Source organism: Trematomus bernacchii, unplaced genomic scaffold, assembly GCF_902827165.1.
Source record: "Trematomus bernacchii unplaced genomic scaffold, fTreBer1.1, whole genome shotgun sequence".
NCBI classification, from domain to species: Eukaryota; Metazoa; Chordata; class Actinopteri; order Perciformes; family Nototheniidae; genus Trematomus; species Trematomus bernacchii.
Window position 1 is genome coordinate 684,896 of NW_022987393.1, and position 20,929 is coordinate 705,824.

The following is a 20,929-nucleotide window of genomic DNA, read 5'->3' on the forward strand; positions in this document are numbered from 1 at the left end:
AGTGAGGAGAGACATGCAATTCTTTCAACTTGGTTATTGTATTTGCACAGAGCTAAAGCATAGCAGGGAAGAGATAAAAAGATAGTGGCACAATGCAATCAGGAAACTAATGTGCATCGGAAATCAACACTGCTTTATGAAACATCTTACCTGGAGACGAATAAATGAACGACATAACGAGATCATGACCAACGAGGAGTCAGATCAACTAAGAATGCACAGCTGAAATATTCATAAAATCACAAGGGGGGGGGGGGAAGAAATGAAGTCATGGCGGATGTGTGTAATCGCGTGTGCGTGCAGAAGTATTTAATGCATGAGTAGGTGTACAAGGACAGGAGGAGGAAAGGAGGTCACTCGTACACGGATGTATTTAAGAGTCTGAAAGGAGGTGATGCAGTAAACCCCACCCGCCTGCTACTTGGAAGGTGGATAAAACCTTATCTGATACACATCCCAAGGTTATTTTCTAATTGTTTACACCAGGGTTTTCATTAGGCGCTTTCACACCGGAATACTTTTCCCCGTACTTTTCCCGTTTAGTTCCGATAGTTCCTGGGATTTTGCGTTCACACCAAAAAGAGAACTTAGTTCAACTTTTACCCCCTTTTTAGTCCCTGCTAGAGAGGTGGTTCTTTCCATGGGAGAAAAAAGTTCCAATTTCTGATTGGCTGGGCGAATTGCAAACCACGCCCCGTAAAACTCTGAAAAGTTTTTTGAAGCAGCCATTGTATTTGTTGGCATTAGCATTATTAGCATTAGCATTAGCCCCGCGCACCAACGGAGAGAGAATAACTTATGGCAACACAAAAGAAAACATGGGAGCGGTGGAGATGAGGAGGTGTCGGCGTTCTGGCGATTTACTCGGAAGGCTTCAGTAGAAGCTGCTGGGAGTCCCAGCAGCTTCTACTGAAGCCAGTCCCCAACTCCGGGGACTTCCGGCCGGGGACTTCGGGTGGCAGTATACGCCGTGAAGTTGTTTGCGGCCTGCCAGTAAACCCAAAGCAGAAGAAGAAGAAGAAGAAGAAGTGACATCAGCGGCTTCATTTGCGTAATCTTCCCTAAGGGAACTTATTCCGGTGTGAACGCGATCTGTACTTAGTTCCATGGGGGCACTAAGTGCTGGGAACTAAGTACGGCAAAGTACTTGGTGTGAAAGCGGATAATATAGAAGATGGAGAGCTGTGGGAGATGGATGCAGCAGGAGGGGAGATTTATTTCTATGTTCTTGTTTTGGGGTTGTTGTTGTTGTTGAAGAATGCTCCACAGGCTGTATTAAAAAAGCAGGGGAGACTCCGGCAATCACTCAAACGGCTCGCTCCTCCAAAGTCACTGCGGACGGCTTCCAGCGATTCTTCCACCGCTGAGAGCGGGAAAAAAAAAACTGTCTGCTCCACCGCAGGTTACTGAGCAACACCTGCCTGATGAAGTCACATTTATATAAGAACTCGGGACAATAAGATGTTTGACATTTGAAGAAGAAAGGTAACGCCTACTGTTAAACCTGACTCATAGCTCCAAGGCATTCTCACACATCGACATGTCTTTCGTCAAGCAGAGGAATGAAGATAAAGTCACTAGTGTTGTCAAAAAGGCACTAAACAAATCTGTGTGCAATTGAAATGCAAATTATACTTGAATATAAGTTTGTATTTTTGAAAGCGACACGAGTTGCATAACAAACCGACTGTCATTATGTTGCATATTAGCTTATAGCAACTCAATTAGCCCTCAAAGGTAGAATATACTTTATGGATTTAGTCTAAAAGAGCGCAAGTAAGCTGGACTTTATCCTGCTTGTTTTTGTACTACATTCATTAGAGCATAATACACAATACTTACTCATCGATTTATTCTGTGACAGTAACAAATTGCCCACACTTTTTGCTGGTTAGATCTTATTATGGTTTTTCGTCCCAGGTATTTTTCTTTGTTCTTTTGGCTCACTTTCTACATTTAGCCAGCCAAAGAGTTCACAGTCAGTGAAGACAAAGAAAGTGGCTTCCATTATTTTCTTTGCAAGGTAATGAAACGTGCAGTCTTCATGATGCAAAAGTAATTGTTCCCATTTAATGATCATTAATAGATTCATTATCACGCCTCAGTAATCTAATTTCGAAAAGAAAGACTTTACTTGGGACAGACTAAAGGTGAAGGTATTTGAGTTCATGCAGGGTTAAACATTTTAAATCTTTAACTTTCTTGCACTTACTTTCAAGGCCCTCGAGTCTTAAGGAGATTAAATCCAGAGAGAAATGCAGAAAACAGTGCAGCTAAGTGACTAAATGGCACGTTGTCATTATGTCATTATGTCATTATGAGGGTGGTCCATCATGGGCTGCATATTCGCCACCAAGCCTCCATTACTCACACCACAGTGCGAAGTGGAGGCAAACTGGAATTGATTGTGTCTGAGTACACAGACCCACCGCTTTCACACGCAAAGGCCTGCAGCACTTACACTTGTGTCTGGACATTTCTTTTCCACCTGGACGCTGTTTTCTTAATCTATCCATCGCCCTGATCGATTCTGACCAAAATCTCATCAATTGCTTTACTATGGAGCTACTCGCATCTGGGTGTAGCTTTCCAAAGAGCCACTAATGGGGCGTCCAGGTGTCCTGAAAAACTGCTGACTTTTGACTGCTGCGGCTTATTTGTGATTTTGACTTGACTTTTGCGTTGCTCGTTTTTTCTTTGCTGGGAAAACGCAGCTCATGTGTTGCCATGTGAAATGCAAATGTCATATTTACATAGTAGATCAAACTGTGAGCTGGTTGTGAAAGATATACTCTTTTGTGTATTTTGACATGCTTGATTATGCTTAAAATTCTCCTTAGGGGGGTTACTTTAATTTGCTTTCCATTTACTTGTCTTCCATATGGTTGTGAATAAAATATTACAAACTATTTTTAGGTATTTACTAGAAGGGGGAACACATCACATAGTATCTAATTTAAATACAAACATTTCCAATTTTAGAATATTTAGTTTGGACTAATTTCTTATGAGGCATGTTTTGTTTTAAATGTAAGATTGAAGCATATGTGAACATATTTTTTTGTTTTTCTCAAAGTTAAGTATAAAAAAATGGCAAATAATACTTTTAGGAAAGACATATTTTTGCTGTTTTTTGTGCAGTATGATCAGTTTTAATTTCAGTTTAGGGGCTTTCATTCACTTATTTAACTCTACATTTCTGTGTCTGACATAATCTCTGTGTGTACATTCATGCATCTTCCATCAGGGGGAACTATAAGAACTTTCCTTTTAACACATTGTTAAATCCATTTTCATTTGCTCTGCTTATTAATAGCATCATGTACATCCCTTTATACACCATCTTGCCTTGGTACCATGCTTATTAACACCTTGTGATCCATATGGGATTACCTGTTCCTTCATGTGTCCCAGACTCAATCTTCCCAAGCCTCGGTCTGGAAGGAGAACAAAAGGTTGTTCGGGGACGACCCATCGTTCCCCTGCCCCTATTTCATCCACTAACCGAAGGAAAATAATTTCTCTGTTTGCTTCCTATGTTCCTTTTCAACAAGCACGCCTTTCACATTATGGTGGAGGTAAGAGCAGTTCAATTGAAGTTGAAACTCTTATTAGTTTTCCCCCCGTTTTTTTGGGTTCAGACCTTGCTTTGAATTCTCCACCTCGATCCCAGACCACCATTTTGTTCTTCTCTTTGCGTCTTGTTTTCGGTTCGAAGCACTTTTTTTTTTTCTGCCTGGGTATTATTGCATGGATGGATGTCTTTTGTGTTCCCTGCTGAAAAATGTATTGTGCATGGTGGAAAATAAGTGGCCGACACAGCTCCGAATGCAGCCCTCCTTTTTTTTATTTATATGAATGTCCACCTGTGATGTTTATGTAACGTATTGTGTCTGATGTGACCCAGTTTCCAGAGTGCTATCTGCAAGACCTATGGCTCACCATACAGAGAGACGGGAGAAAGTGCAGCATGCTTTTCATCCTTAAATGCAGAATGAGGAGGAGTGCAGATAGATTTTTGCATAAGTAGGAGAATTGCCACTTACCTGGAAACATTTTCAAGGCACAGAGTGTAAATTACTTAAGTACAAGAGGAGCGTAAGCCTCTGCAAATGTACTTTGGCTCAAATTCTATCCTTCTGGAGTAGCAGTATGGCTCACAGAACATTTAAAAATAAATATATAATAGGCAGCTCACTAAATAAAAGTCAGTCATGCTGTCAGAGTTCAGATCCAGGCTTATTGTGAGCCTTCCAGCTGCACTCTGTTTAAGGTCATGTCAACAACTTTTGATATTACCTCAAGTGCACATCAACAACACAACATGACCTTAAGGTATGAGTTTTGGAGGAAAGCTTCTACGTATTTCTAAAACTCAAACTTAGCATTTTGATTCACTCCACCTAAACCCTGGACAAACCAAACCAAACCAGGCCTCACGGATCAGTTGTGATGTAACAGATGAAGGTGTAATCCGATTAGGCCATGGGAGATGGTTGAGGGTTGGGAAGAACGGCGTGAAGCAGCAGATTCTGTCTTCCTGTTTCCTGCGGTCTGCTGACTCAGTGTAATACGCCCCCGTCGGAGGCCACGGTGATCGGACACGGTATCCGGTGACTCCCGGGGGGGAGGGGCCGCCTCGTCAGGCCGAAAAGCCCCGGAAGACAGACGGAGGGTTTCCAGAAACAATACAAAGAGTCCTGCGATAACTCGCTTTTCAACCTCATCAGGATCATCTGAAATGCCAGGAAGTTGTCACCATGTGGATGACATTGTAACATGAAGCCCTGCTGGTGTTCAGGATCAAGCCATCACCATCAGATCCGTCATCAAAATCACATCTCGGTTGCCCGGCATGTGCAGGAATCCTCCCCTGGCTTTATGTCTAACGATGACTTGCATTGTACCATTAGGCAATACCGGCATGTGGAGCACGTCTATCGTCATTTACTCATTCGCATCACGATCGGACGCACTGCCACATATTTGTGCCGCGCACAATGGATGCACAGGAATTTGTCTTTGTGACATTTGTGCAGACATACTGGTGATTCTGTGGGAAAGATAAGACGGTGCAAGAATTGCTGATTTATTAACCACATCGTCACCAGTATCAGAATGACTTTAACCCCAAATACAGACATTTATTTAGCTATTTTAAGACTGGAATTAATGCCTTTTTAACAGTTCTCCAACTTACTAACAACCTGTAACGTTAATAATCCACCTGAGGATCTTTTATTATATCATTCATGAAGATACCCTGATTACAGGACTGGAGCTTTTCTCTGTTTCAGACTCATCTATGACTTGCATTATAAAACAACTCCAATGATCTTTTTCCCATCCAAATCATGATCAGAATTTGAAACACTTTTAATTACTTAGCTCGATAAACATGCAGGCATTTGAATGGAAATGTAATAAATTGCTACAGAACAGCAAGCACTTCTTGTATTGGCTGAAAAGACACAGTCCTTGGATAAAACTCTAATTTTCTCCACTAAATCCTGATCAGAATAATAACCGCCTTAGACTCAGAAGAATGTTTTGTTACATTTTCTGCCCATGGAACAGTGATGGCAAAGGGAGTCATTTTCCCTGACAGTATCACAGCAGGTGTACCCTTCTGGTTCTGCTTTCCCTCGCACTTTCCTGTTATTTAATTGCTCTTGGGACAGAATATTCGCTCCCTTTTTATCTCTGTTGTCGGCTCACAGTTTCCTACTGTTGGGCTAACAGTTGGATTTGTTGCTGGTGGCTGGAAAACAGGATAAAAGTGTTGGATAACAACCCCATTAACACACCAATAATTTATATTTATTGTGCAAATTATCTTTCTGATATTGGGATCTCTTAAATGGATCATGCAACATATATAAAACACAAACAGGAAGATAGAGGGACCAATATAAATATAATTATTATAGTCTTTACAATATTACAAACCTTATATTTGGACAATTCTACTGTTATATTCTTGTCGTTGGAGTGACTTTCACTTAAAGTCTTGCATCTACAGTTCATATGAGCTTGTTTCTAATCATAGATATACCCTTCAAACTTTCAAACCACCAATAATTTCTATGTTATTTTATCTATCTTAAGTCCATTTAGTCTCAATTATTCTTAAAGCTCAAACAGTGCTGATACATGACATGGTTTCCAAGTATGTTTACACAAAATGTCGGAAATTACTGCCTTGGACTTGTGCATAAATTAGTACGAGTCACTAGCTAAACTCGAAGCTAACTTTGTGGTAAAATGAAGTCAGTGAAATGTAAATGCATCACATTTTCTGATCATTACTTCATTATCTTCTAGCTGTTTGCTTTTAGGATGGAAGACACCTGTATGTTTTTATTCAACTCCACCTCAGGGATACCTCCAAAGAGTGTATTTTCATGCTTACTAAACAACATTGAGAACAGATAGATTCCTTATTCAGTTGGTACTTTGTGTTCTGGAAGATGTTTTTTAAGGGTGGCAACTTGGGACCGTTTGTGCCGCTCTGTAATCCAACCTCAGCTGCAGCATTGTGGGTAATTTCCCCCCGTCATTTGGCCGGCGTTTAGTGTGAGAGCAGAGCGTACAGACAGCAGGTCTGCCTCGCAGCTCTGTGTCAGAGGAGGGGAAGACTTTAAATACACACTCCAATCCTCCTTTCCCCCTTCAACTGGAAGGCAGTGGAAGACACCCTGCTGCATGTTTCCACGAACAAAAAAAGAGTTTTCCTTTATTTTTACTAAGCTACTTGTTTATCTGCAGCTGCACGGATAGTAGTACAAACTCCACTCCTGGATTAAACTTTGTCACTCATTTGGAGTAATTTGGTCATTTCATGAGTAAAAAAACTATATACATTAGGTTTTGCTAGACTTATTCTACAGCAATGCTAATTTAACTAAAATCTTGTTACTTATTTAACATACATTAGGCGCTTTCACACCAAGTACTTTGCCGTACTTAGTTCATGAGAACTTAGTTCATCAGAACTCTTTAGTTCTGATGAACTAAAGAGCAGATCGCGTTCACACCGGAATAAGTCCCTGAGGGAGGATTAGGCAAATGAAGCCGCTGACGTCACTTCCTCTTCTTCTGCTTTGGGTTTACTGGCAGGCCGCAAACAACTTCACGGCGTATACTGCCACCGGAAGTCCCCGGAGTTGGGGACTGGCTTCAGTAGAAGCTGCTGGGACTCCCAGCAGCTTCTGAAGCCTTCCGAGTAAATCGCCAGAACGCCGACACCTCCTCATCTCCACCGCTCCCACGTTTTATTTTGTGTTGCCATAAGTTAGTCTCTCTCCGTTGGTGCGCGGGGCTAATGCTAATGCTAATAATGCTAATGCGAGCAAATAAAATGGCGGCTTCACAAAACCTTTTGGGAGTTTTACGGGGCGTGGTTTGCAATCCGCCCAGCCAATCAGAAATGGGAACCTTTTTCTCCCAGGAAAGTACCTGCTCTCTAGCAGGGACTGAAAAGGGGGTGTAAAGGTTCTCCTGAACTAAATTCTAGTTCCGGATTTTGGGTGTGAACGCACATTTTCTGAACTATACTGGGAAAAGTACTCCGGTGTGAAAGCGCCTAATGTATCAGGGCAGTCCACACAATCTTAACTTCTCCAGGATTAAATGCCAAACTAGTGTTTTTATTTTATATTTCCAATACTTAAACATCCAAATCCAGTAGGCATGAATAAGAACCTATTAAACTGAATAATCTGCAAAGGGATTCTTTAGGTATAAAATGGCAAGACACTTTTCTCTTATCTTTCAAAAAGGAAGTACCTTCTTTGTGTGTGAACTAAAGGTCACTTGGTTCATAACCACACACAATTTGAAATGGATCAAATCAAAGCTATAAATGCTACTAAATGACACACAGTTTGTTTCTGGTGCCACAATAGTCTTGTCAGGACAGGCGGTTTCAAATTATTTGCATATCACCAGTGTTTAGAGTGGGTCGGTGCCAAATCCTCGACAGTAAATCAAACGGAGCGTGCTGCAACTCTTTTCCTCAAAAGAGAGCTCATCTCTGTGTGTTGGATTAAACCTTTAACCCGAAAGGGGGCATTTTATTGGACGTGAGATTGACAAGTTCTTGTGAAATATCGTCACGCTGTTTGAATGGATCCTGTGGGCCTCGGGGTCTGGTAACTTGCTCCAGCTTATCAAGCACCTTCAGTTCAAGTAAAAACATGAGCAAGGGGGGGAAAGATTTCTTCCCGACAACAGCGATACAACGGCGTGGATTTGAAGACGAGATTTTTTACAGGAGCATATCGGGTTGCTTCAAAGGCCATCAGTCATGGTCTCTCTCCTCTAACTTTTATCCTTTTGGAAATGTGACTCCCGTACTGCATGCTTCTTTTGAACCTCTCTCCTCGCTCGCACTCTTGTCCTTCCTGTGGAGTCACATGTAAAAGTGATCAGCTTAACCCCGATCACCAGCTGTGTTTAACCCACTTTACATTTGGAACACTTGCTTTCACTTTTGTTTAAACGGGATTAGCATGAACGCTCAGCGCACGCATGATGATTCACCCCCTCTGTGTTTTTATTTTCAACCCATTTTCAAATCAACCTGCTTCATATTCATTCATGTTAAGATCTTGAGGTGACTTGCCCACTTTTCCAGCTTCCACTTACAATCCCGCTTCTGTAAACTCATGCTGATACAGCCCTGAGGGGTTTTAATTTAATTTAAAACGAATTAAACCTGCTACATACGCTGTGTCCTAACTGCCAAAAAACAGTTATAACAATACTGAAGATATACATTCAGCGCTTCCTGAAGCAGAATTTCAAAAGTCATTTAACCATAAAAAATAAAGCAAAAAGGCAACCAGGCATCACAACATAAAAAAAAAAGAAGAAATGGGCTATTAAAAAAGTGCATTATCACATCAAATTATATTCTTAACGTTGTGATTCAAGGTGTCAAGATAAGGGCTTCACGATTAGGGATGATGACAAGAATAAGGAATAACACTGTGTTCTGTCTTTTTTCTCTGCCCTCTCTCTAAAGGACCCCGGACCCTCACCCCCGTCCCCCATCCTGGGACACAAGCCGCTGCAGCTGATCGAGGTGAAAGCCAGGGGGCGCTATGGGTGTGTGTGGAAGGCCCAGCTCCTCAACGATTTTGTGGCCGTTAAAATCTTCCCCATTCAGGTATAAGATACTGGATATTTATGTTTTGGTTGATTTATTTTGTATTTATTTTTCTTATTGTAATTTCTTTGTACAAAACACAAACTTATTTCTTTACAGAGAATTAAAGAAACGTATTGTTTGCTTATAAATACATGTTTAAAAAATCTGCCAAATTAATAATCAAACTAATAAATGTAAATTAATATTAATACAAATATCATACTAAATTGAAAACACAATATGTTCAGATTAAGGCTTCAAGCCCCTTTGGAGACGCGTGTAGACGATGAAAAGAAACAGGAAGCTCATAATACAAAATTAAAAAACAATAAATCGCTGATATAAAATGTAACTGTGGACATATTCGTGACCTTTATGAATAATTTCTACCTCTGCTTCTCGCCACCTTACTTGTCTTGTACGATTCATATTTGATTCTTTCCTTAACTATTGATGACAGAAATAACATCTGCGCGTGTCTCCCCGCTGTAGGACAAGCTCTCGTGGCAGAACGAGTACGAGATCTTCAGCCTGAGCGGCATGAAGCACGACAACATCCTCCATTTCATCGGAGCGGAGAAGAGGAACAATAACCTGGACCTGGAGCTGTGGCTCATCACCTCCTACCACGATAAGGTATGCAGTCCGTGACAGAGCTCCAACACCTTTAAAGTGATTCTTTATTTTTTATTGAGTCATTTTCTGTTTTATACGTTTTTGAGCTGCAGACTTTTTGCAAGCACAGGAGACGAAGTGGCCGTACACGACGCAGGAAATAACATGCTGAATTAATTTTTGTTATCCAGTTTAATAGCAAAGCAATACATGCTGTCTCTTTTGAAATGTAACACGGTTAATTGATGACTTTTTTTATATTGATTATGTGCAAGAGAAGTTTTAAGCACTCTTTTTACAGTACGATAAGACAGAAATGTTCCATTTGCCCTTTGCAACACCAACAAACGCATATATTTAAGACAAGAAACAAGGAAACAGACATTTAACATAACATTACAATCACTGTAGACCAGTGTTTCTCAAACCTTTTCATACCAAGGACCACTTAACCAATAAAAGAACACTTGCGGACCACCTAACTCCACAAATATCCCAAATCACATCGTTTTTCTAGAACAGATTACAAATCGCCTGAAAATGGTACAAACAAGTGGCAACATGTGTGACGAAGGTGTTGCGCTATATCATGCAATCGAAAGTGAAACTTAAGCTCGCTCCATTGCGGAGATATTCCTGCGAGAGTGCGGGAAACTTACATTTATTTATTTATTTCAAATGTGACATTTTACCAATATACTCACGGACCAGTAGGTAGATTTGATCTGGGATTAATCTCCATATTTCATTTTAGGATTGACTTCAATCTAATCTAAGCAAATCCACTGGAAATATAAAAACAAATTATGATATTTTAACACATAAACTAGCTTTACTTAAACAATTCAAACACATTAGGGAATGTATTGCTTTAACAAAGTCGCAGAGGGGTGAAAAAGCTTTTAGTGGTGCATCGTTGCATTCAAAATAATTCAATTTAATATGCAACCAAGACTAAATAATAAACATAGACCTTCCTTTTTCATAAATATGCCGCTGAAGACTCTGACCGGCGTGTGTTCTGGTTTACTCCTGCACAAGTAAACAAATGTGTTTGTGTCCATGTAAACACAGTTATATATCCGTCGTAGCCTATCGTCTGGCAGCCCGAGCACAGGCAGCTGATAACGTTGTAAACACTGGTAGAGGGGGAAAACATGCATGAAGCCTGCACATTGTATTGATTCTGTTAGCAGCCTTAGGAGCTAATCCATAATTACTATATACTTCCTGCCGTTTCTTTCTCTTTTTATAAGCCCTGTTTATCCAGAGAAGGTGGGTTTTTGTAAGCCGCGTTGGGCTCTTTGTAGCATTTGGGCTTTTAAGTGCCTCTGTGTTTTGAGGGGTCATTAAAGAGGAAGTGGAGAGGGATTCTCTCGTACGCTTCGCTTGCTTGAGTTTCCCAGCCAGGGCCAAGAATTTAAATCACTGAGCTTAAAAAGACTTTCCCTGCGTGAATAAAGATTGAAAAATTAAAGGTTGTGGGTGTGGCGACTCTTAGTTATCCACAAATGTGGTTTAAAGGAGTTCTAGAAGAAGGTCAGCAATATATCAGAACAACATTTCGGTGCCTTGTCAAGCATCCACTGTAATTATTTAGAAAACAGAAGGCTTTGGAGGACACATAACTTAAATATTAACGTACAAAAAGCCTGTCCTTCCTGCCGATTTTTTGTCCGTTTGAGCTGAAACTTGTGCAACACAGCTGGAACACTGATTGCAGAGTTCAGTGTCCTTGACAGCTGATTTATGTCTCCATGTTCGGGGGTTTTGAGAGGTTTTATGTCGAGGTTTGAGTTTCCTTTACATGCAGGAGCTTGCTTTAAAGGATGCATGACTCTCCCAAAATCTCCTATCTTAGATCAAATCAAATCAAATTGTATTTATATGGCACATTATGACAAAAATACACTTGTGTTTGGGGCTTTACGGAAAGAAAATATGAACAATAGACAATCCAAATGACAAAAATGATCATGTGAATGTTTACTAAATTAAATAAGATGGATCCAAGCGCCTTAACTATAAGATGTATTTAAAAAAGAAAACAGAAAAGGTATTAAGCCTACTTAAATATGGAAAAGTTGTCTGCCTCCTGAACACAAACTGGGAGCTGGTCTCAAACAATTGTTGTCTTTTAAAGGGAGATTTTCTAATTGGTCACTTTATTTTTTATAATTGAACGGCATTGGAAGTAATGAACAACCCCAGGTAACACTGGGAAACATTTACCTTCAAAAAGGCTACAGAAGTGATCAGATGGAAACATTTCCACATGTGTTGGAGCTGCCTGCCCTCTAGTGGTGACTCCTGCAGCTGCACCTGCTTTCATGAGTGACCTTGTGTGAAATGAACATACATTATGTAAGACAGAACATGTATAAAGGATAAGAAATGAAACGGGTGCAGCTTGAACATGTAACTCTCAGCATTATAATCCTTCTTTGGGAGCGAATTAGATTTCTATACAGCAATATTTAATATACATTTTCAAATGTGACTAAGAGGCATTTGCCACGATGAAAATGTGTCTCAATAGTACGATATAAGAAGCGGATATTTAAGTATATCCTTGCTGATAAAATCCTAGCAAACCTTCCCTTGATAAAGACAGAATAAAGAACAAATATCAAGGAGATAAATGAGCCGCATTTATCACAGCGCCATTATTCACCAGAACAATCTATGAGCAGGGAGTTGGCCAGAGGACTTCACTGTGGCTCTAAAAGGACACCCAGTGGGTCGTGTTATTTATCACCCTTCATTGAAATATGAAGCTCCATAAATCTATCCCTTTTTTTTTTCTCTCTGTGATAAACATCTGTACAGTTACAGTATTGAATATCTAACAAAATGTCTTTTACCGAAAGAGCCATTCAGCTGATGTTGTAAAGAATTGGTTTTATTGGTGAAATTCAATACTAGCCACAAGCCAGAGTGACTTTCCGGCCATTAGGGATATTGCTGTTACCATGGAAACCTGCTCTGGCCATTACTATACTATTATTTAGCATTTTATATCCCTGCAGTCATTTGATTTTATCGTTTCCCTGACGTCACCCATGTTTCTATATCCTCTTGAGACCTGGGAGAAAAGATTTGAGTATTTTAATGATTTTTTTTATCACACATATCACACACACATTGGGATTTCAGAAACATATCATAAAGATTTTTTTCTCAATAATCTTTATTTTTATCTCATTAGATGAATATTAGAAATACATTCCCATAAAAAAAAAAAACCTGCTTTATTGTCTGCCTCACTCCTTCCTCGTCTCCTGAGTGCTCAATGTTGATACTCCGTAAATAATTCATATTATATATTATATTTTGACAAAGTATATTTTCCCTCCCTTAGCAATTTGTTTCCTGAAAAATGGATGAAAATAAAAATAAGCAATTGCAACTGGCCACACCTAAGGAAATATATAATGTGTACTTTGAGTGGCTCAAAAGTTATCATATACTTCGAAGAATTTAAAATGGATTAGTTTATACTCACAATAGAATCTATATAGAATCAAATAGATAGAAATCTTTATAACTTTGATCAATTTTAAGACTTTAAATGATCATATGCTTATCAAACAGCATCCTTATAAAGACCAGTAACAATATATATTTGTACATTTGCTCAGTTCGCCTGTCAGACAATAAATGTGCAATTCCCACTATTTCAAAAGACACATCCCCATGTGAGTTCATTCCCTAGAGAGCCCAGGACATGCTTTTCACAGAACATCATGCATGCATGGTGAAAAAAAAAAAAAAAAAAAAGCCTCTGTGTATTGTCTCCCACGAGGAAAGTTGCCAGGTCTCAGCAGGAGACGAGTGGAAAAACAAATACCTGTACATCACATAGGTCTGATAGATAAATGAAATGACTTAATCTTTCCTCCTCCTCTCCCTCCCCAGGGCTCCATGACGGACTTCCTGAAGGCCAACGTGGTGTCGTGGAACGAGCTGTGCCACATCACTCAGACGACGGCCCGCGGCCTGGCCTACCTGCACGAAGACATCCCGGGACACAAGGACGGACACAAGCCCTCCATCGCCCACAGGTGCGCTGCCCAAATATCTCATATAAAAGCAGACGTATCATTGTGACTGGCCCCGTGAGTTTTGTTGGACTGAATGTGGTTTCTTGTTTGTCTCTCAGGGACATTAAGAGTAAGAATGTGCTGCTGAAGAGCAACCTGACGGCCTGCATAGCTGACTTTGGCCTCGCCCTGCAGTTTGAAGCAGGGAAATCAGCCGGAGACACACATGGACAGGTACAGTTCAACAAGCAGGTGTAAAGTAAAATAATAAAAGTTACACTGCAGTGTAAGAACAGAAAAGACAAAGCTGCCTTTTCTCTCTATCTGTTCTGTGTCAAACCGGATCCTCTTACAGACGTATGACACGTAGATTTGTGTTTCTGCCAGATAAGCAAAAAGCTTTGTTACGAGCATCAATTTTCGCCGTTTCAGGCCCTCTTTGTGCTGTGTCATGGTTTTATTCTTCCTCGCTGCTCATGCTTGATATCCAGTTCAATTCTGACCTCTTGAGCTGTTCGATCTGAACCTGTAGTTGTAGGAACATTCTCCTGGGTCTTATATATATATATTTTTTTATTTTAGTATATATATTATTTATTTTATTTATATGTTTCTTTCAATTTTGTATTTTAATGTATATTTCAATTTATTTATTGATTTTATAGATTTTTATTTTTTATTTATTTATTAAAATAAAAAATATGTATTTATTATTTATATTTGACATTACCATTTTGTAAACTTAATTGTTCTCTGTTTTTTTAATATACAGACAAATGTGTTTTGTGATTTTGGGCTGTATAACTACATTGTGATTTCTATTTGATTCAGGTGGGGACGCGGCGCTACATGGCTCCTGAGGTCCTGGAGGGCGCCATCAACTTCCAGCGCGACTCCTTCCTGCGCATCGACATGTACGCCTTTGGCCTCGTCCTCTGGGAGCTCGCCTCGCGATGCACCGCCGCCGACGGTGAGACAGAAAAACACTGCCATTAATAAGTGCACGCTGTGTTATTTCACTCCAGATGAATATACAATATGACCATGTGGTTGTGTGTTTCCAGGCCCCGTGGATGAGTACATGCTCCCGTTCGAGGAGGAGGTGGGTCAGCATCCGTCTCTGGACGACATGCAGGACGTCGTCGTTCACAAGAAGCTGCGGCCCATCCTGAGAGACTGCTGGCAGAAACACGCGGTGAGCAAAGAAAACACATTGTCTCCGCTTTGAAGTTGTTAAACCATATTGGTAATTAGATATATCCTCAATAAAGACACCAGGGATGTCAAAATAAGTATGAAGAATTAAAGTTTGCAATATGTAGTAGAAATGTTTTGCAGTAACATTAATATCTGTTCTCTCCCAGGGTCTGGCCATGCTCTGTGAGACCATCGAGGACTGCTGGGACCACGAGGCGGAGGCTCGCCTGTCGGCCGGCTGCGTGGAGGAGCGCATCGGCCAGATGCAGCGCCAGGCGCCCGCCATCGGCCCCGAGGAGATCGTCACCGTCGTCACCATGGTGACCAACGTGGACCTCCCGCCCAAGGAGTCCAGCTTATGATCGACGTGAAGAGACACGGATCGACACGAGGGGAAGAGCAGCCAACCCTGGTTGGTTGGCGTAACGATTTTTTGTTCTTTCCTTTTTTCCGTTTTTTTCCTTTAAGTGCGGGCCGCTACTCGCGCTCAGGAAACACCTTGCGCCCACCTCACCACATGAGTTGATATCCACCTCATTTTGATATGTGTGCCTGAGGATTTGAAACATTTTAACGGTTGAAACTCTCATCTCCGAGCAATCGATTCAGGATATATAACGAGGACAAACGGCGTCACCGAGTGCGGACATGCTGGGACGATGACACTCGACGAACACTTCTACCATGTATTGTTTTTATATACATACACACACACATAGGAGGGCGACCCGTTCTGCTCGGTTTTTCTACGGAGAGAGAAGATCCGGCGGGGAAAGTTCACAGAACTCTCGGTGCATTTTAGTGTAAAAAAGAAAAAACAAGAAAAAACCTGGCTCTGGATACATTTGCTGTTTTCTCGTGTGCGTTTTTCTGAAGAAACGACTATCGTTCTGCCAATAAGCAACGGCTTCTGAATGTTTATAGTGTAATGCTGCTGTACATAGTGTATTATGGACCCAGACAACTTGGTAATCGAGCTTATTTTAAAGGGGGAACGGGGGAGGGGGGGTCCATTCTCAAGCATTACAACGATAACAAAACCATAAACCTCCTTCAACCAGGTATACCTCAGTTCAGATGGACACAGTTTAAATTGAACCCTCTCCCTATTCACGGTTCTCCACAACCTTCATGAGTCTGCTGTCAGCCTCACTTATGGGTAATGTAGTCAGCAAGACCTCAATACACATGGCCATACACACCAAGTGTTTCTCCCCTTTTCCTCCCCTCTCTCACGTTGAGGTTTCCTCCATCCTGACTGAAAAAAAACACCTTTTGTATTTCTTATGATAATGGGAAAAAGACAAATGACACCCCCATCCCATGATAAAGTTGTCGTTTAAAGTGATTTTTTGTTTTGGTTTGCCGTGTCAACTGTCTACGGAGTAATAATATCTGTCCTAGTTCTGGCAGTGAGATCTGGATATATACGTGTTTATATCTCTCTGGATTAGCGCTGGGTACCAACTACTGATACCTTTGATATTAAGTAACAGCTCAAATCAGACGGTAGAACACGCTTGTCATTCTCATCTTTATGTGCTGATTCTATCTTTAGAAAGTGCAGATTAACATAAAATAGATCATCCGACTTGTCTATTTTAGGAGAGGTATCACATTTTGAAGTGAAGGGGTACCCAGCCCTCATTTGGAATAATCCAACCTGTATTTAGCTGAGCCGGTTTGCTTTTGATTTGATTGCACACATCTTTCATTTGTTTTTGGATTACTATCAAGAGTTTTCTGCTCTCTTTTGATACACCTCAGGAATCTTTGGTACTCAGCTCCTCCTCACCTCACCTCCCCCCCCTCGCTGATTCTTCCGCTTCCTCTCACTTGGCACTTGTAATGCTTTCACGCCACAAAAATGTGTCTTTATTACCAGTCCAAATTCAATTGAAACACTAATCCCACATATGAAACTGTAAGATTTTACTAGTTCTTGCCCTTCCCTGTTTTTATTTAAGTCTAAGAGAAAGTTTGTCAAATGTTACCCAAACACTTATTTGTTGTCCCTTTGTTGTCTGTCTCGACAAGCAAGCCAAAAAAGCTACTTTTTATTTTCTCCGTTAATGCTGTCTTTCTCACTAGTTCCCTAAACTAGCTGGCGTGTTTTATGTCAAGTAAGACGTTAACAGATTTCACAAATTAACTATGTGATCATGTGTAGACATTAACTGCCAGTTAGGTGCAGTTTTATTCTCCCCACACAGGGCTTAATTTAACTCATTTCAATCGTGTTAAACCAAACGATCGCACGGCTAACCGCAGTCAGACGAGGAATCCCTTTCTCTCTTTTCATCCTGGTGCCATTTCTAAGTATCCATATTAGTTACTCTTGTAGATGTCAGGCAAAACGGATGTATCTGTCACAGTTGTGCAAGCCACAGTGACATTTTTGAGTCTTTATTTCTTCTGAGGGAAATTGAACACTGGTGACCTGCAGTCTCTCCTCAAGCTTTGGGAACGGTTTCACAGGACACAGTTTAAAATCAAGTGTTTGGAAACACACAAAAAACGCAAGGAAACTACCGCACTGTTTCACATTCAGGGCCGATTCATAATTATGCTTTCTTTATCTTCAAGCAAACGCCGTACTGTAGTGTTTGAGCAAATAAGAGCTTAGCAAACAAGTTCAGAAATTGATGATCATCAGATAAAAGACTATTGCAACAACACAGCAAACCTGAAGGAAGTTAAAGCCATCTTGTTATTTGCCCACTGTAGCACGATAACGATATTTGCATCAATGTTGCTTCCTTTTGTTGCCGCTTTAATGAACTGCTAAAGAAAAAAGTATTTGTCTGAGGTCCTCATGAAGCTTAAAGTCAGGAAGGATCAGCTCAGCAGACCCTCTGCTCTACCTCACCTTATTTGGGGAAGGAAGTGTGGCAAATAAACCAAAATCATAACCACGTTCCTCGGATAGAAGTCATTTAAAAAGCCTGTTTGGGGGATTATTTCTGAATGTTAACTCCCCTTTCCTTCCATATGAGATGAATTACGGAAGCTAAATAAGGCAAAGAAGTTGAATGCATTGTAAAACCTTTCCTTCTTATTAAAACGGACATGCAAGCTAGCACAAACACAGAGGAAAAAACACCAGTATTACCCTTTTTTCCCCCAAGTTTGTGTCCAAAAGTATAAAAAGTACTCACCAGTATTACAGCAGCCACGTGGATTTAAAAAAAAACAGCCTCCGAATGTTGGTCTGTTACCTGCCAAAGTTCCCAATACTGTAGGTAGACGGTGGAACATCTCCAGTGTTAAGACAAAGCTTGAGTTTAAACTGCGCTTGAGAAACCGACCCAAACCAACAAACACCATTCAGGGATTCAGTACTATGCTTTTCTAAGTTCTAGCAAGTTATATGCAACCAGTGCCGCAAATTACCCTACAGTGCTGTAGGATCCTCTGCAGGAGTGACTTTCAATACACACACACACACAATTAACTTGTAGCATTTTAATTTTTTTTTAAATCCTTGCATATTGATATGTTGTATTTATTTTTTAATTTACAGACCTGAGGTTTTGGGGATCGGAGTTTAGGTGCGACAAGAGTTGGCACCATTTCTGGTTGATGTTTGGGGGGGTGGTTGTGGGTGGGTGTTCAGTTGTAATTCAGGAAATACTTTCATTAAGTCAAAAAGAAAAGATATTAACTGTAAAACGTTCTTCTTTCGATGGACAAACGACCGAGAATGAATGTTCTTCAGAATCCTGGATTCCAGTATTGTGTGTACTGTGGTGGATCGAGCCCGGCCCGGTGTAACTTTAGAGGGCTTCGGCTCGTGTGATTGTGCCCTGTCGCCGTAGAAACTAGTAAAACCAACACATTAGGAGATCCATTCATACACTTAATTGGTTTTACAATTACCTGCTGAAGATTTGATTGAGTACCTGCTCTAATCAGAAAGAAAAGGAACAGTTACGGCAAATTGTGTGCTTTCTTTTGGTTGAAAATTAAATATTTAACTACATAATCATAAGGCGGATGTGCAAACAAGTGTTCTCCACACACCAACTGGTATTTATTAAGACAGAAAGTGGGCATCATGCATACATGAGATGGCTGCGTGTTATAAAATAAGTATGAGATTGCATTCTAATAAGTTGAATGACAGGTAACGTTGCTTTTAGGTTGTTTGCTAATTTCACTGATTGTGTTATTAGTCCACACAGCATTCTGTAACATTTTATTTTAACGCACATTTATACAATTATTTATGAATGATGATTTTTAGATGATTAAGGCAATCAGAGTCTTTTCTGTCGATGTTGTCATTTAAAGGTGTATGAATGGGTTTCCTTAGCATGCAGGGTTTACGTTTTTCTATCTCGACTTTCTCTAGCCCAGCACCTCACATTGCTGTGCATATAAACTACCAGTGAAACATTTGTGTCTTGTTGCCCCACTATTTTAAGCAGTCTAGGATCTGTACAGACATGAGAACATAAATACCTGTATCAACTATATACTCTGAGCTGAATCTTTGTGTGTGTTGAACTTCAGTGTTTCCTCTACATTCATTTATATTTTTCTTGTGTTTTGACTCGCCAGCAGGGCATGGCCCGGCTGCATTAAAAGTTATTCTTTATGCGAAAAAAATAACTTTAAGTTGAGCTTTGTGTAAGCTAAAAGCTAGAGGCTCATTGGAGTACTTTGTAAGGCATCCAAGAAAGCACTTAAGGGTTCCTTGGCAGAAAAAACAAACAGCTAATGACGATCATTGAGCCCAGGGCGTTCCTCAAGGAGCCTACTCGGGTCCCCTGTCGGTTGCATTTTGAAGAATCCCCAAAGCTCTTAAAAATCTGTTGCAATACTCCATGTGTGATAATGCAATCACCCACTACGGGTATTTCATTCCAGCATCTCAATCTTTTCCCACTGTTGGTAAGAATTATAGAGGAAACATTGAACTCCAATGACCTCGCCGCTATGACTGTCTTGGCAGTAAGATGAGTCTGGTTGCCAGGCTGGACATTTCTACAAAAAAAAATCCCCCTCGAAAACAAATGTTTTTGACCCCACGTTTCTCAAGGCCCTCGAGTTGCAGTGCTGGTCCAGGATCTGCCAACACAGGCTCTAATGATATTGATGCTCATCGGGTTTCTGGTTTTAGAATACTCATAAATATAATTCTTTAGGGACCCAAAAATGAAAGTGGGTTGTGACAAAATAATCTGAAAATGTGTTGTTTCTTACTCCGGATTCATGTGACATTACATTGTATGTTACTTACAAAAGGATGTGAACATAGAACATGACACTAACACCTGGAAGGAGTTAGTACAACACAAATATACCACATGGAGAAAGGACATTCTTTTTCTCCATAGGTTGTGGTCCTGACCTCATAGCTCCCAGTGAAGGGTCATGGGAGGATCAGAGAAAAGACAATTCCCTTCGCAAAGTATTAAAGCAGAATAAACCTTAAGAAACCCTGAATGCAATATCACAGAGGAGATGTAATCGATCCCTGATCAGCGTTGCAACTCTCGGCTAATGGTTTTTATCAGCTGAAGTGATCCACGTGATGTAAATAAATGTGTTTTTAGATTGTGACTATGATGTTTTTCTTTTGTCTTACTAACAGATTGAGTATTCAAGCCGGCTACATAACAAAAATGCATTGTAATACACTAATTTGTTTGTTCTTCAAATAGGTGTCCATGAGCGAGATGATCAAAATGTCTCCTTCAGTTAATAGATAATGGAATTATTATAACTGACACTCTGTCAATCAAATTAATTGAAGTAAGTAATTATACTTTATTAAAAATGCAAGATTTAATTTATTGTTGCATCTTCTTTGCAGGACTTAAGGTGGACACCCCTCAACAAAGTCCTAAACATTTTTATGGTACCTCGGTGTTATAAATAGACCCGCTAACGGCATATATGTACAGTATGTGCA

General features: G+C 40.3%; 1 protein-coding gene across 2 annotated transcripts in view; it reads left to right on the forward strand.

Moving 5' to 3' along the window:
• The window catches only part of LOC117486205 (activin receptor type-2A-like), a 43,253-nt gene extending 22,676 nt beyond the window's left edge, over positions 1-20,577 (forward strand). For both annotated transcript variants that reach the window (XM_034134743.1, XM_034134744.1), the window contains exons 5-11: positions 9,029-9,172; positions 9,647-9,790; positions 13,688-13,833; positions 13,932-14,046; positions 14,644-14,782; positions 14,877-15,007; positions 15,177-20,577. In XM_034134743.1, coding sequence (XP_033990634.1) covers positions 9,029-9,172; positions 9,647-9,790; positions 13,688-13,833; positions 13,932-14,046; positions 14,644-14,782; positions 14,877-15,007; positions 15,177-15,371 — 1,014 coding nt within the window. In that variant the 3' untranslated portion in view covers positions 15,372-20,577. The remainder of the gene's footprint in view (positions 1-9,028; positions 9,173-9,646; positions 9,791-13,687; positions 13,834-13,931; positions 14,047-14,643; positions 14,783-14,876; positions 15,008-15,176) is intronic.
• The last annotated feature ends 352 nt before the right edge of the window (positions 20,578-20,929 follow it).